The sequence below is a fragment of the Drosophila biarmipes genome, unplaced genomic scaffold, assembly GCF_025231255.1.
Source record: "Drosophila biarmipes strain raj3 unplaced genomic scaffold, RU_DBia_V1.1 ptg000008l, whole genome shotgun sequence".
NCBI lineage: Eukaryota > Metazoa > Arthropoda > Insecta > Diptera > Drosophilidae > Drosophila > Drosophila biarmipes.
In genome coordinates, this window is record NW_026114529.1 from 1,075,629 (window position 1) to 1,091,939 (window position 16,311).

The 16,311-nt window shown below is 40.7% G+C and overlaps 1 protein-coding gene across 20 annotated transcripts in view; it reads left to right on the top strand.

The window, feature by feature from the left end:
- Positions 1–16,311, top strand: part of LOC108027585 (troponin C) — a 100,147-nt gene that overhangs the window by 70,635 nt on the left and 13,201 nt on the right. For 6 of the 20 annotated variants that reach the window (XM_050889880.1, XM_050889881.1, XM_050889882.1 and 3 more), the window contains 2 exons: positions 6,147–6,542; positions 6,605–6,836. The exons of 7 other annotated variants lie outside the window; for them this stretch is intronic. In XM_050889880.1, the coding sequence (XP_050745837.1) occupies positions 6,147–6,542; positions 6,605–6,639 (431 nt within the window). In that variant the 3' untranslated portion in view covers positions 6,640–6,836. Of the gene's footprint in view, positions 1–6,146; positions 6,543–6,604; positions 6,837–16,311 lie in introns of those variants that run through there. 7 more of the 20 variants (XM_050889879.1, XM_050889878.1, XM_050889877.1 and 4 more) reach the window with 2 other exon arrangements.

A 16,311-nucleotide genomic window follows, 5' to 3' on the forward strand; every position in this document is an offset into this window, starting at 1 on the left:
AAGGTTTAATGCGTGTCAGTCGCTAATAAACTCTCAATCTGGTTATATTCTCATATTTATTCTCTTCGTTTGTAACGGTGCAATAGGTTATGGTGTCTTAGGCATATGAAGGAAATCACAGCTTAAGTGGTGGCTTGTTTTGTATTTGAGATACGTAATGCAATTTACAAGAAGCTGTTAAGTCTTAGGGTGGCAGATGGATAGACAATAGACCCTAGATCAACTTTCAAGTCTAAATATTGATTTAAATAAAGAGCTGCGAACGATCATTTTACTTTCCGGCCACCCAAAGGATTATTAAAGTTTTGTGGTTGCCATAGAAACGCGGGACAATTTACCGGCATTCGAAATAAGAGACAGTAAGAACACATCGAGCGAGCAAGGATTGATTGCCAGGAAATGGCCGAGAAAAAGCAAACCAACGGTAAAGTGCCTTAAATGTGGCTAACGCAGCCACAGGGTTTTTTTTACAGAGTTTAAAGAGTACAGCAAAATAATTATGGGTTTTTATGAGAGGAAGGGCGAAGTAATCTTGCAAATTGGAAAGTGTAAACTAAGGATACCAATTATTCTCTATATACGCAAGACTGAAAAGTAATTTTATTTCTATGAGCCGAGCGGCAATTAATTTCTTTTTTTGTGATTATATATGCTTTATTTATTGAATATTCTCTTTTATGAGACTAACAATAAGTATATGAAATCTTAAGAATATAAATTTATTATTAATTTATTAATTATTTATTACGTAAACTGAATTTAGTTAGGGCCTTAATAATTATTGCTGGGCTGGCAGATCGTTTCGATACAGACGAGTTCTGTTCGAAATCCGTGTTAGGTTCCTTGCGAGATTGTTTGGGTGCTGTGTAAGCTTATTATAGTAGGCCGCTTTCTGTTTTGCTATTTCATCTTTAACCGGTGGTGTGCCCAGATTCTGTGGATGTTTTTATTCCGAACATACCATGGTGCCCCTGTGATTCTTCGCAGGATTTTTTATTGAGTGCGCTGTATGATGTCAACGTTGCTGTTGCTCGCGTTCCCCGACAGTTGAAAGCCGTAGGTCCAAATAGGCTTAAGGGTTGAGTTAAAGAGAAGAACCTTAAAGTCCGGACACAGGGGTGTTCAAGAGTTTATAATCCACTGTAGGCTGCTAACTTTAAGTCTGAGTTGTACTTTCTTGTATTCAGGACTCTGTGGTAGAGGTACAACTTAAGTAACGTATGAGTGTTTTTTGGCAGTAATTTTATGAATGAGGCCTTCAAGACACACTCGGTCGAAAGCCTGAGAGACGTCGAGGAATATCGCACTACAGTACTCCCGATGTTCGAAGGCTAAACGAATTTCTGATGTCATTCGGCATACTTGCTAGATGGTTTTCGTGGCTTTCTCGAAACCCGAATTGATGAGCCGCGATTCAGTTTTGTTCTCTTAAATATGGTGTTATCCACGTGAGCAGACATTTTTTTAGTAATTTGCACGATAGTAAGGTTATTGGCCTGTACGATGTGAAAATTGTGTGGTCTTTCCCAGGCTTCGGTATCATTATAACCACATACTTTTTCCATTTTTGGAGTAGTGGCCAAGTTTTGTGATCCCGTTAAATAGTTTACATATAACATCCACTGCGCAGTTTGAAAGTTAAATTATCATTTTTGGCGTTCTTAGGTCACCCCCTGGAACCTTTATCGGTTTTAATTGCTTCCTAATAACATCAGCAATTTCACGTGCTTAAAACAAAATCAGGTTAATTGCAATCTCAGGGCTAAGCGGCGGTTGTTGAAAAGAGTTTGTTGAGGCGTCGTTTTTCTCGAACTATACTCCAGGACACTAGCACAGGAGCTGATTTCAGTCTCAAAGTTAATTGTGGTGTAAGCTCAATGTGAGAACTTACGTACCTTTTGTACTTTAGTCAGTTATTTCTATGCGAGGTCAGCTTGAAGGGGTCCTTGATTACTTTCGATTTTTTAAGAAGAGGTTTTAAAGCCGTCGACTGATCCAATGAAAAGTCCGATAGAGATTTGGCGCATACTAAATTTCTTGGGATGTTCTTGCGTCACAGCGAAGTCAATTAGGTCTGGAAGTTTTCTGGGATCAGTTGGCCAGTATGTGGGGCTGCCACAGACATAGTCGAGTTAGTTGCTCAAATTTTAAATTTCTTTAAACAGTTGCCTTCCTTTAGGGCTCACAAGTCTTGATCCCCAGTGCGTTGTAGTCTGCTCCTGCTAAAAATCGATATCCGAGTGTGTTACAGAAGTCCATGAATTACTCATTAGTTATTGTTAAACGCGGTGGGTAATAGACAGCGACTATAGGGACGCTGCTGTCGCCGGCTTGTAGTTTTAAAGACGTAGCGTGCAAATAATTTTAATTTTTCCGATGAAAATGGGTATTCATGCCTTCCCTGATTAAGATTCCGGTTCCTCCGTGGGCCTTACCATCCGGATAATCTGTGCAATATGAAATTTAACCTCTTATTTGGATGTTGTATTTACTTGTGAGATGCGTTTCTGCCAGCAGCATTATATCTATTTGGTTTTCATTGAGGAATTAAGTTATTCCTAGCTTGTGCCGTAAAACGCCATTGGCATTCCACATAGATATTCGAAGGCAAGACATCGATTATTTATGTTGTTGGGATGTGTTGTAAAGTCAGCATCATGGTTTCGAAGCTGTTTGGTATTTGTCCTATTGCTTGCTGAACTGGTGTTATAATTTGGCCAGAGCATTGAGCTTTTAGAGTCCCCGTCTGATTGCCAAGTCTTAATTTTGGGGCATTGGCGTATAAAGCTCCCCCATTGGTGTTTAGGGGCCCGAATGAAGATCTGCCTGCTTTCGCAAAGAAAACATCAGTTGTTTTTTGGGATTGCACGTAGACATTTTGTGCGTTCTGGAGCGTGCATATTTTTCTTGCTGAAGCCGACTTTTCAGCTCTTTATAGACCGGGCAGCCTCGGTAGTTTGCGTGGTTTTCTCCACACTTAGCGCATTTCTTCGTCTTTGTGTTTTCTTTGCTTGCAGGGCACGGTTTGGAGTTGTGGAAGCCTCCAAAGCTACGCAGACTGATCGAAGCCCGCAGTTGTTCCTGGTGTGTCTATACTCTTGGCAGTTTGTGCACTGCAGTTTGTAGATCCGGTGCACTTCATCTTTCTTCAAGGCTCTGTTTTCTAACTCCAGTTCCACCTTAAAGAGTGGTTGTGGCTTTTTATTTCTGTTGAAAATATTAATAATATTTTTGCGAAAAAGTATTTTTCTATCAGTGCCTCTAATACCTCATTGGTCGATACTTCGGGCTCTATGCCCTTTAGCACTTCTTGCAAGCCCTTGCTACTCTTGAGGTGGTACGTGTAGTAGGGTTTTTTATCCTTGTCTAGATATTAGGTTACAGCTCTGAATTGATCTTCAGTTTTACCTTGAATCTTTGTTTCGTGAATAGTGCCTTTGACAAGAGGAGTATCATTAAAGTTTTCATTCCCGACCAGAGCAAGATTTGTCTTTACTAGGGAATTTGACGCTGTTCCCTTATGTAAATTGTTGGGGGCTTTGGCTTCTTTTGTACAGCTGTCCAGCTTCGTATTGAATATTTTCAATATCCGACAACAGAGCGAATCTGTTGTTACTGGATGCCTCCAACCACTTTATTTTGCCGATTTAGCTTCCTTTTCATTGGGATGTAACGATCCACACCAGTCTGTATAGCCGGACCCACTTGTTGTTGTTTAATATTGCCGATATTGGCACTCGTACTTACAGTTGGCTTTGTAATTTTATTCGGCGCTGAAGATGTTGGCGACGAATTCGAAATCGCGTTCTTTGTAACAGAGACCGTTAATGTTGTTTTTGCAGGGCCTGCGGTTGCAGTGCTCGTTGCTGGTGAGCTGTGAGTCGAAACTGGGCTAGGGTTCTACATTGCACGCTCCATGAAGTGGGAGTTAGTGTGAGTAGGGCGGGAGAACAAGATCGTGCTGTCGCGCTGTCAATGGTCAGTAGGGCTGAGTTGCTCTTTGAAGAAGTTCTTCCTACATCTGTACCAAGGGTTGAGAAATATTAGATATGACTGTTTCTCTGGTCTACGGTGCTTCTTCGCTCATTTTTTGAATCGCCGCTCATTGAGCTTTTACTCGTGGCCCTTCTTAGTTTTTATAATGACTTTGCATTATTTTTATACATAGCACTAATTATTGTTTATTATTAGCGTATTATTGCCTTGCACTATTAAGCTACTTTTCCGGAGGTGGCCCAACAGACTAATATGACATTATTTCGTTTGATTGACAACAGACTGCGGACATAACAAGCAATTATGACGGGGATACCCGTCCTAGAAGCTGGCTGAGGGTGTCTCTGCTAAACACGGCATTAAAGATGAAGGCGAGATGGACTGCGTGGGTACTGAGGCTATGGCGTTTTGGAACTGTAAGTGGAACAAGTCGGACTGGCAGGCCAAAGATTTTACGAACCCGGTCGCGCAAAGAAACAGTAAAACTTACTTGGAAATTTGGCTGCAAGTGGAACACAAATACCATCGAATACAACGAAGCGATCATCGGTGGACTTTCTTCCCCGTGTGGCGAAACGATGCGTTCTGAATATGACGCTTGGATTACGAATCAGGCTAGGGAAGTAGCCGAACCACCTGACAACGAGTTCAACCTCGCGCTCTATCACCAGACCGAAAAGTTGTATTACGCCTTTATCAACACATATGTACCAATCGTTGTCTTGATGTCAATCAAATCTGGTTAAGATAAGATATCACTTTGTACGTCAGATACTAAACGAAGGTCAGATTGTTTTGAAATCTACTTCTACTAAAGTGATGATTGCGGATGTATTTAATTTGTAAAGGTAAAACACCAAGAATTTGTTAAAATTTCGAATGTGTACTAGCAATTTTTATAACGTGCTTACACTGAGAGGGAGTTTTGAAAATGTTATTCGCCGGAAACCACGCATGGTGGTCGTACCTCTTTGTGTTGTAACAGAGACAATGCTATAATGCGAGTCAGTCGCTAACAAACTCTTAAGCTTATTAAATCACTTCGTGCTTTTTTATTCTCTGTGTTTGTAGTGGTCATCCCATGCAATAGGTAGCTTCATATATAACATTTTGATACGAAAAAATAAGCTGCCCAGTTTATTAGTACCGGTACTACCGTTAAAGGCCTACTTTATCCCCTTTTGTTGAAAACAAATTCTTTAATTACCAATTCACCATTAAGCCAAAAGCTTTTAGAGTTTAGTATTTTAAATACTTCGGAAGGAGCAGATTATTTAAATGAAGATACGAACATATGAAAATTTAAACTCTCCAGTATGATGATTATCAAGACCAGGGATACCTACAAAGCAAACTTCACTTCTAGGCACAGAAAGCCCTGCAGATTTTAAACGGTGACTAGCAGAAACGGTGATTGCCGGAAGTGAAGCTTTTGACACCCCAGCGCCAGTGGATGCCGACATAGCTACCGTTACCGATCGTATAAAAATATTTGAAACTCAAACGGAGCATTTGCTCCCGCAGATTTTAAAGGAGCGGTCCTCTTGCCAGGGTAGTCCTTAAACTCTTTGAAGTCAGCAACTACGCTCATAAGTTTCTCACAAAGTTTATTAAACCGATCATTGGTCACCTCAACATAACCATTCACGTTAAGAAGGCGTTTAATTTTTGGAGCCAGTGTAGGTTAGCAGTTTATCCAAGTTGAAAATTTTCCCTTGATGAAAAGAGACCCATTTTTAAAGATATTTTAAATAAATGTTTAAAAAAAACTAAAAACTGGGATTAAAAGAAACACTAAAGTATTAAAGGGCGTAGGAGGGACAGTTATAGGCAAAGAAATAAATATATGCTAGTTGGCGCTCTTAGTGGGTATGCATATTTCCATTTCCTTCGCTCGCCCTTAAGGTGATTATCGGGTATCTTTTGTTAAATTCATAAAATTCAGAAAGCTCAAGATATATATTATACCACAGGAACGACCTGCTAGATATTTCACCTTCTGATTGCCGGGTTACTTTCCTTTTTCGTTATTATTAATATTAAATAATTTTTTGTTCTTATAGGATGAATTAACTAAGGAGCAGTTGTAAGTTGTAAGTTTATAAATACTTGTATTCCTTAACAAACTACTAACTTACTATTACTTATAGTATTACGCAATGCATTTAATGCTTTTGATCCTGAAAAAAATGACTACATCAATACTGCCATGGTTGGTACGATACTTAGTATGTTGGGTCATCAACTTGACGATGCTACTCTAGCTGACATTATTGCTGAAGTCGATGAAGATGGTTCGGGTCAAATTGAATTTGAAGAATTTACCACCTGGGCTGCTCGGTTTCTTGTTGAAGAGGACGTCGAAGCTATGATTGCTGAATTAAAAGAAGCTTTTCGCCTTTACGACAAAGAAGGAAATGGGTATATAACTACTGGTGTTCTGCGAGAAATTCTGCGAGAACTAGATGATAAATTGACTAATGACGATCTAGACATGATGATTGAGGAAATTGATTCAGATGGATCAGGAACAGTTGATTTCGATGGTGAGCAAATTAAAGTTTACTTATTTGGCTGCAATTATTTGACTAAATTTTGTATATTTTAGAATTCATGGAAGTGATGACTGGTGGCGATGATTGATCCCATTCTTGATGAAAACTTCGTTCAAAGTTTCTAATAAAATCGGTATTCACTTATTGAAAAAAAAATTAAATTAAAATCTTATAAGTTTTTATAATTCAATCTAAATTAAATTTAAAAAAAAAATTATTATTTTATTGCAAATTGGTCCTAGAATTGCGTTTTGAAATGAAATAAAAACAATTTACAAAGATTCACTTACAGGAAGTTGTGACATGTAGTTGCCTTAGTTGCGAATCACAATTTATTAATGAAAATAAATTAAAAGTTTTGATATCAACTTTTATGACGAAAATGTATTATACGATCTACAAAGTAAATATACATTTTCTTAATATTTTTTTGCATTCGGCCAAGCCAACATGTAAATCAACACAACAGTTGAAAGTTGATCAGAACTTTTATTTGCTTTAGATGCAATTTTTACCTTATTAGGAGGTGTCTTTGTTTGATATTTTTTAAATCATTCAAATAAATAATTTACTATAACAAAAGTCATACAACTCTAGTTTCTTTTGTGGAACTGGATATAACAATTTAAATGATTCCAGTCACTAAATTAGATGGATACGCAAAAAAAGTAAACCGCTCCGGCAGAGATATAGGTTCTGAACTAGTAAAATTGGTCATTTTTGTTGATTAATAACATTAACACGGAACTTTTTAAAGAAAGTTTAGAACGTTGAAAGATGAGAAAATTTCAAGGAATTTCAATTAAATTAGAAAATTTTAAAGCCGGTATTGAAGAATTGGACACAAAAAAAAAGGAATAAAAACATTTTATCTAGTTTTAAAATGATGGTGTTTATGCAAAACACGTTCGAAAAGAGTGCTTAGTATTGAAAAATTTTTTCTAAATACAGCACAGGCCCGTAGCTTGTAGTAGTTTATAAGTTACGGGTGTACAAAACTTAGTTGTTTATAGCTGTTTTTGAGCTAACAAGTTCTTTTGTTAGCTATTCAAAAAAGAAATCACAAGGCTATATATAAATTTAATAGATCAGTTTATTAACTTTTATATACAAGAACTAAGGGCCTTGCGAACACCGCAGCTTGCAAATATTCGTGGCAAGAAATTAAAGTTTTTATTTTGAGAAGTCCCACAAAATCTTGTTTTGCGTTTTACTTTAGATAGAAGAATCTGTTTTTAACAATTGAGTTGTCATTCGACATGTATTCTAAGCAAGAATATAACTAGTTTATAAGTTTATTTCAGAACGCCCTCACTCTTTTAAAAATTTTAAAAAAGTTTAACAGCAACATTATTTTGATTAAATCATTTGATATTTTGACTATCGGACAATCCATTATAAAGTTTAAATCAAATAAAGAAATCGATGCTAGGTGTAGCCGTTGGGATGTGCATGTGTACAAAGTTGTGTTTCTGTTTGACTGAAGAGGCAACAATGAAAAAGTCAAGTCGAGTCAAGATGTAACTTAATGATCCGCCCTAACTTCCATTAAGTAGGCGGAATCCCTTCATCCTTTCGAATTACCAGGTAATTGAGTTTTAGATTTTCTGTGACTTCACACAATTTTGGCCGATTCGGCAAGGGGGCAAGCCAATCCTGAGTTCATTTTTTTCAGAATCCATGAATCATCCCTTGCTGGTTGAGACAGTTTTTTTTAAGCTTAGTTGATGGGGCTCTACATTCTAGTGGTGTGAGCATTTTCCAGTGCCCAAAGAAAATGATCCGATGTTAGTCAGTGACTACCTCCAGGTGGACAGCCTTGGACGCCAAACAGTTTAATATTGCGATATTATTATTATTATACGAGTATATGGACGTTGATGCAATTCAAACAGTACAAACAAGTGGATCAACGACACCAAGCTCGTGCTTGTTACGCGCGGGGCCCTTTTATCAATTTGGGAAAAAAATGCGAGTTCACAAATGAAAATAAAAGACACAACTAAGAATGAAGCAAATGAGTTAAAATATTAGTTTTTAACACCGGGATAGAAAATGAAATTCAAATGAAATGATAAGTTTATTATACTTATTACATACTTATTACATGGGCTCGTGCAGACGAAAATTTTATGTACAACGTGGCAAATTTAGAGGATAATAATTTCGTGTTAGTCTAACAGGAACGTTGAATGTGAGGCGGTTTAAAAGATCTGCAGAATCAATGTCACCTCTTATAGGATTTTGTATAAAAATAGTACCATGCATTGCTCTACGATTTACAAGTGTAGGTTAATTAAGCAATTGTAATCTACTCTGGTAGGTTACGTGTTGATCCAAGTTCAAACTACGCAGGGCAAATAAAAGAAATTTTTTTTGTACCGACTCAATATGGTCGATGTGCACTTGATATTGTGGACTCCAAACAAACGAACAATATTCCAAAATATAACGGACAAGGGAGGTAAATAATAATTTGGTTGTATAAGAGTCATCAAATTCTTTTGACTAATACTTTATAAATCCAAGAACACTGATGGCTTTGTTAACAGTGGACATAATGTGGCAATCAATTTAAGTTTAGGGTCCAAAAGAACACTTTATTCGTTAACTGAATATATACGGTCAAGTGGCGTATTTTTATGAAAATAACTGATTAACGTAGGAGTACCCTTATAAAAAGTCATAACGTTGCATTTAAGGCAGTTCAAATTCAAAAGGTTGTACTCACACCATCCATGAAAACAATCAATATCTGACTGTAAGCTAAATCCCGACGCTATATCATTATATGATAAACAAAGCTTAACATCATCAGCATACATTAGTACATGAAAATGTGTTATGATTGAGGGAAGATCGTTAATAAACAAAGCAAACAGTAAAGGGCCCAATTGACTATCCTGAGGCACTCCAGATGTCACGTAGATCAATTTTGAAACAGTATTCTTAAATATAACCCTCTGAGTCCCACCATTTAAGTAACATGAAATCCAAGATAAAAGATTACCAGGAAACCCAAGGTGATCTAATTTAAATAAAAGAAGAGGCCTTACTAAAATCTGTATATACAATGTCAGTCTGCATTTTTTTCTTAAACCCATTTATAACGATATATATAAGCGAGAAATATAAATGTTGCATATGTGAAGTGATAATACGTTCAAATGCTTTAGGATTTGCCGACAATTTAGAAATACCTCTATAATTTTGGGAATCCCCCTTCGCACCTTTTTTATGGAGTGGAATAATAAAAGAGTCCTTCAAGATAGAATGAAAAACTGATGATGAAATATACAAATTAAAAATTTTAAGAATCGGTTTGCAAATGGTTGACGCTCAAAACTTAAGCACACATCCAGGAAGTCCATCTGGACCGGGAGAACAAGTAGGCGTTGTTGCTGCTAAATCTCTTAAAAAAGAGCATTCGGTGATTACAGGGGAAAAAAATCGAATTTGCCCTATTTAAGGGATTAGGGTACTTCGAATTTGACCAAGCTGTCGAACTATAATTAGTTTGGAAAAACTCAGCAAATAAATCAGCAATTTCAGAATCTGTGGAGGCATCGACAGATTCTTGAGTTTATTTAATTGCTTATAGTTGAGTTTATATGTTGCTGTTCCTTTCAGTCGGGCAGCCTTGAGTTCAAGGCTCCGGTGAAGTCGATGCCGGTAGCCCAAAAGGGACGATATGACGGGTTGATTCGATGTGTTGGTAAATTCCCCATAAGTTGCTTGCTTTTGCAGCTATTGAGCAAGCACGAAAACTTTGCATGCATCCTCGCATCATCGGTCTGGTAGCTACGCGTCCGTTTTCAATCTAAAAACAAAAACGTGTCTGTGCTAATGTCCGCTGAACTCTTCCATGAAGGGTGGCGTGATGTGCATCCTTAATGAGAAGATCTATGAATGAGTGTTGTGCTGGTAAGATACCACGGACGCGAAGATCGTTACCGGAGATGTTGATCGTGGCTTCTTGCCCGGTTTTTGGATTGGTGATCAGGACTCGGGCGGTCGCTAGTAAAATGCTCCGTATAAGAGCGTTAGAAGAATCTGCAGTGAGACAGTTCAGGCTGGAGATGCTGAACTGTGGAGTTTGTGCTGCAGCGTTTGTTACAGATGTTTTTTTTTTGTTAGTGGTGGATTAAAAACTCGAAAGCCAACTTGGAGCTGTGCTAGCTTGCCGAAATCTGGGACTCTAGCCCAATAAAAACTCCAATTCCTCCCCGCTTCCCCGGCGGTACTGGCGTTAGGTCTTACTTCGCCGGTGGGGGAAAGCCCTTAGGGCTCTATAGGAATTTCGCAGTCTTTCTGCGATGCGCAGTTTTTTTAGAACTATTATGGCCATGTTGCATACAGCGGACCAATTTAATTCTGATTCAAGCATAATTTCTACCAGGTTACATACGGCTGGAGTCCTCCCGACCCCTATGCTCAGATCTCGACGCTCATTTTCAAATCTCGGTCTTTATTATCCGACTCGCAGATTGGGCAGTGCGGATACCATTCATGCTTAAACCTATTCAGATAATATTTAAAGAATCCATGACCTGTCAGCAGTTGCATTAAGTAAAAGTCCACATGTTCATGCTTCCGTCCCAGCCATATCTGAATTTCTAGGATAAGCTTGTACGTCCATCGTCCTTTGCTGCTATTTGCCCACCTCTCCTGCCACTTTGCAAAGGTAAGTTGTCTGCACCTTTTCCTTAGGGATTCCACAGTTGCGACCCCTGTGCTATCTGGGCGGATATCCGCTGACTCCACTGCTAACAGGTCCATCGGTATGACTTCTGATATTACTAGCGCCGCGTCATGTGATACCGTGCGAAACGCACAGCAGACCCTTAGGGCACACAGTCTCTGTACGGAGTCGCCATCCTGCAAATAACTCACATTTTTTTGTGGTTCGGGCCCATATGGGAGCAGCATACACACCGTCGATGTGACAACGCTAACCAGTAATCTACGTCCTGGTTGCCTCGGTCCCCGAGTGTTTGCCATAACTCGCTAAACTGCGGCCACTAGCGTATTCAAGAATTTTACCCACCGTATCCAGCATACAGAGTGGCCTATACGAGGAAGGCTCCTCCGCTGGCTTGTCCCCCTTTGGTATGAGTACCAACCGCTGAGTTTTCCAGCGACTAGGGAACACACCTTCTGTTAGGCATGCATTATACGTGTCAACATACTGTTTTGTGTTTGCTTTTATGGCTATTTTTAATACTTTATTCGGGATTCCATCAGGTCCCGGTGCCTTATCGTCCTTTATTGTCTTAAGAACCTCAAGGACTTCCTCAGGACTTGTGAGCTTAATGCTTCTCGTGTCTACGATCTGTGCTATACGCGCCATACCCTCTTGCTCAGGGAATAGTGTTTCTACTACCCTTTTTAGGAAGACTGGGCATGTCGGCGACGGTCTACTAAATGCCCGAAGCCGTTTTGTGACGAAGCCCCAAGGGTTGGAGTCTATTTCTTCGCATATATCATTAAAACACCTGCGTTTGCTTTCTTTTATTAGTTTTTCCAGGGCTCGTCTTTTTTCCCTGTAATATATCTGAAGTGCCCTAAATTCGAGTCTTCCTCTTGCTCGTTGGTATGCGCGTCTTGCTCTATGGCATTCTTTCCTGGCTTCCGCAATGGATTGGTTCCACCAGTATGCCGGTCTTTTCCTTGATGGGAGTTTCCCCTTCCTCTGCTTAGATGCATCACAGGCTACCTTGGTGTAATCTGCGATGCGGTTTGCCCTTTCGTCTGCTGATCCGTTTGTAGAGAGGTCCTCGAACAACATCTGCACCATCTCCACGTCTAGCGTTTTACTTTGTACCCTACCACGGTCTTTGGAACGCGTGGTGGTTCATTTGTGGACTTAATCGTGCAAATTATTGCCGCATGATCACTACCCATATAGGCGTCACTAACCTCCCAGCTGGAGCCCGAAGCCAGTCCAGTGCACACAAATGTGAGTTCAATGATGGAACTTGTCCCGGCTCTAGAAAAAGTCGGTTTTGTTCCAGAGTTCAGCAGTACTAGCTCAAGTGCGGCGAAGCTCTCCAGTAGCGCCCTTCCCCTCGCATTTTTTCGGGGGGAGCCCCACTCCGTAGCCCAGGCGTTGAAGTCCCCGGCAATTACGGCAGGGCGATTTTTGCCTGGGGGAGGCTAAGGCTTGGTGGCAGGTAGCAGCTATAGAAAGCTATACCATTCACATGGGCCCTGGCGAAGCAATTTCTGCTTTTTTTCCTGCTAATTTGGCGCCTTGGGTTTCCGCAGCTTCATATTGCCGATTTTTTGCTACTATTTGCTAGCCATTCACCGGAGTTTTTATTTCTATATTGCTCGCTTATGAGTGCCATGTCTACGTTTTGCTCGATGACATTTTGCTCCAGCAACGATTGGGCAACCTCGCAGTGGTTTAGGTTGATCTGTAGAATCTTCATTAGCCCCTTAGCCCTTGCAAAGCCCTCCTGAAGTACGGACATTTTCCACTCATTGTTGGGTGGTCACAGTCCTTCTCCTTTTTGCGCTTGCAGAGAATACAGCAGGCCTTTGCTTTGCAGCCTCTGGCTTGGTGCTCCTTCGCGCCGCAGTTGTAGCAGCATTTAGAGCAGTCCTCCTGGGATCTGCAGTTCCCTGCTATATGGTTGAAATCTATACACTTAAAACACCTTTTGGGTGTTATCTTTGACCGGATTCTGCACCAGGTCCATCCCAACCTGAATTTTCCCTTTTCCATGAGACGCCTCCCCATGTCACCCATAACTCTTAGTGTGGCGGTTTGGGTGCCCCCCAAACACATATGACATCCGTTTTGTCCGTGGTCTCGTCGATGTCCTTCACCTCGATCAGCGTTGTCTCAGTCAGCGCTCTGACTTCAACATTGCTGCCCAGGACCGCTTTCATTGCTCTGAAGCTCTGCGGTTTTTGGGTCAGAAACCTTGTTTAGGAGGATAAGCAGTTCCCCCTTTGCTGTTCGCCTGACGGCCTGTACAGCTTGACCTAGGTCTTCCAGCTGCGGATCTGCCTTTACTTTTTTAAGGATGTCCGCGTAGGACCCTCCAGTAGATGTTGCGATAACTATCGCGTCATTTCGTGGCGGACGTACCTTGGGCTTCCTCGCCTTCGGTTCTACTTTTTTCCACTCCTGTGGGGGTTTTTGGGGCTTACTGGTGCTCTCGGTCGCAGCATGTTTGCCCCTATTTCACCCTTGGCTAGCTTCGCTGGCCGGCGCCTTATGCATCGCCTTTTTTGCTGGCATGGCTAGCGTTTTCCCAGATTCATGTCGCTTGCTATTGCCGCTCGCGCAGGTTTTTTTAGCGGTCACTTTAGCTCTTTCCTGTTCCTCGAGTATGCTTTGCACAGCCGACAGAACTTCTCTCTGAAGATATCACATCCCCTTGCTCTTCTTCAGCAGCTTTTGGGCTGCCTTTCTCTACTATTGGGGGGTGCTAGGCTGCTTGCCGATGCTCTCCGCCCTTTTTTTCTGGCGATCTCGCCATCACATTGCTTTTTTTGAATGGGTCAGCTCCCATGTTGGCCCAGTCGGGTAGACTTGACTTAAGATAACCGTCCGCAATAGCCGGCGCCGCCAGGCCTTTGCTTGCCGGCGTACCACCGTCCACCACAAGCCCCACTCCTAGGCTTGCGTGCAGTACTGGAGATTTCACCGGTACTTCACGAAGTTTGGTCCTTTACCCGCAGTGACTTACTTCTCTTCGATCGGACTTTGCTCAATTATTTAATAGAAAATTTATAAATCTTAGTGATAAGGCATAAGTTTTTTATTTATAATTTTCAAAGGAAAATGAGAAAATAGACGAAGCGATTTAAAAACGCGACCGCACTCTCTGCTACACAACTTTATTACAGGTGTAGACTGAGTTTCTTGTGTGTGTGTGTGCGGCAGACACTGTGTGTGGTGCAAGAGCGTATGGTGACGCTGACCACATTGCTGGCAGTACCTGTGCACCTTGAGTGCGTGTGTGAGGTTCCCAAACAGTTAAGACACAGTTTAGACCGGATGGCTAACTCCTTTCGCTGAGGAGTCCATGAACAGAAATGTGGGGCACCTCCGGAGGATGTGGCTGGACCCGCAATGCACGCAGCGAAGGTTGGGCTGGGAACCCGCGCCCATTGTAACATTGCTCATTGTAACATTGAATACGTCTGGTGCATTCCGTGGATAGACGAACATGTTGCGCAAACGACGCGTTTCGGTTTTCAATAGCATCGATCGTGACGAGGCAGTCATTTAGGAACTGCTCCAGTTGGAGGAAAGATGACACCTCTGTGTTGCTGCCGAGATAAGGTTCCCAAGCAGCATACGACTCCTTTTGGCAATTTTGTAGACACATAGTGAGCGAGCCAATGAGTGGGTTCCTTGGCCATTCCACTGATGCGCTGAAGTACTCCCGTGCAGACGTTTACAGTACTCAGCAGAGATCGTAGATATTCCGCCTTCTCCTTATGTAGGGTCGACAAGTTATAAAATGCATTCATGTGATGTGCACATGCGACGTGTGCGTTATTATACCGCTTAGTGAGCGACCACCATGCCACCACATGTAATAAGCTGGATCTGTTGGATGTCGCAAGCTCGACCTGCGGGAAGGGAATCTTTTAGAAAATAAAAGCTTCGACGATCACTAGTTGTTCGTTATCATGAATCAGCTGGGAGAATGCGTCGTAAAACCCGGGACATTCGATGATGTTAGCCGAGAACTTGGGTACAGGTATTTGGGTCAAATTAACACGTATTGCAGCTTATGCTTTGCACGGTCATGTTAGATAAATATAAAAATAGTCTTGAATGAATGTTATACATTATATGCTGGCGTGCGGTTGTTTTAAGCGCCACGTTCAGACTTTCAGCTCCCCCCATGGGCCACCATATAACTGTGTTTGGCTGAAGAGGCAAACAAGTTGCTTCGCTGCATTGACTGAGTAACTGGTATTAGATAGTCGATGGCATCGACTATAAAGTTCTCCATTATTTGTGTTCCCTTCATGTATGGTGTCTGTACTAATGTTTTTATAAATCCATTTTCCGTATATTGCTGTACAATATGAACATCTTTACGAAAATTGCAAACAATTTCAATAACAAATATCCTCGTATAAACAGTAATCAGGATTTAAAAATGCAACATTAAAAATTTATGAATTGACAAAACTACTTTTTTAATAAACTTTAGCCAGCTTCCTATAAGCAAAGTGTGTCTGAAAAACAGGCTCCTTAATAGAGCAAACAAAAATGCTCAGTGTCTGAGCGGGACAATTTAAAACCAAAAACACTTTGAGAGTGTCTTTTGATTCCATTTTTTAAAGGCCAAAGAAACAGTACAACTTACTTGGAAATTTGGCTGCAAGTGAAACACAAATACCATCGAATACAACGAAGCGATCATCGGTGGACTTTCTTCCACGTGTGGCGAAATATGACGCTGAATATGACGCTTGGATTACGAATCAGGCTAGGGAAGTAGCCGAACCACCTGACAACGAGTTCAACCTCGCGCTCTATCAGCAGACCGAAAAGTTGTGTTACGCCTTTATCAACACATATGTACCAATCGTTGTCTTGATGTCAATCAAATCTGGTTAAGATAAGATATCACTTTGTACGTCAGATACTAAACGAAGGTCAGATTGTTTTGAAATCTACTTCTACTAAAGTGATGATTGCGGATGTATTTAATTTGTTAAGGAAAAACACCAAGAATTTGTTAAAATTTCGAATGTGTACTAGCAATTTTTATAACGTGCT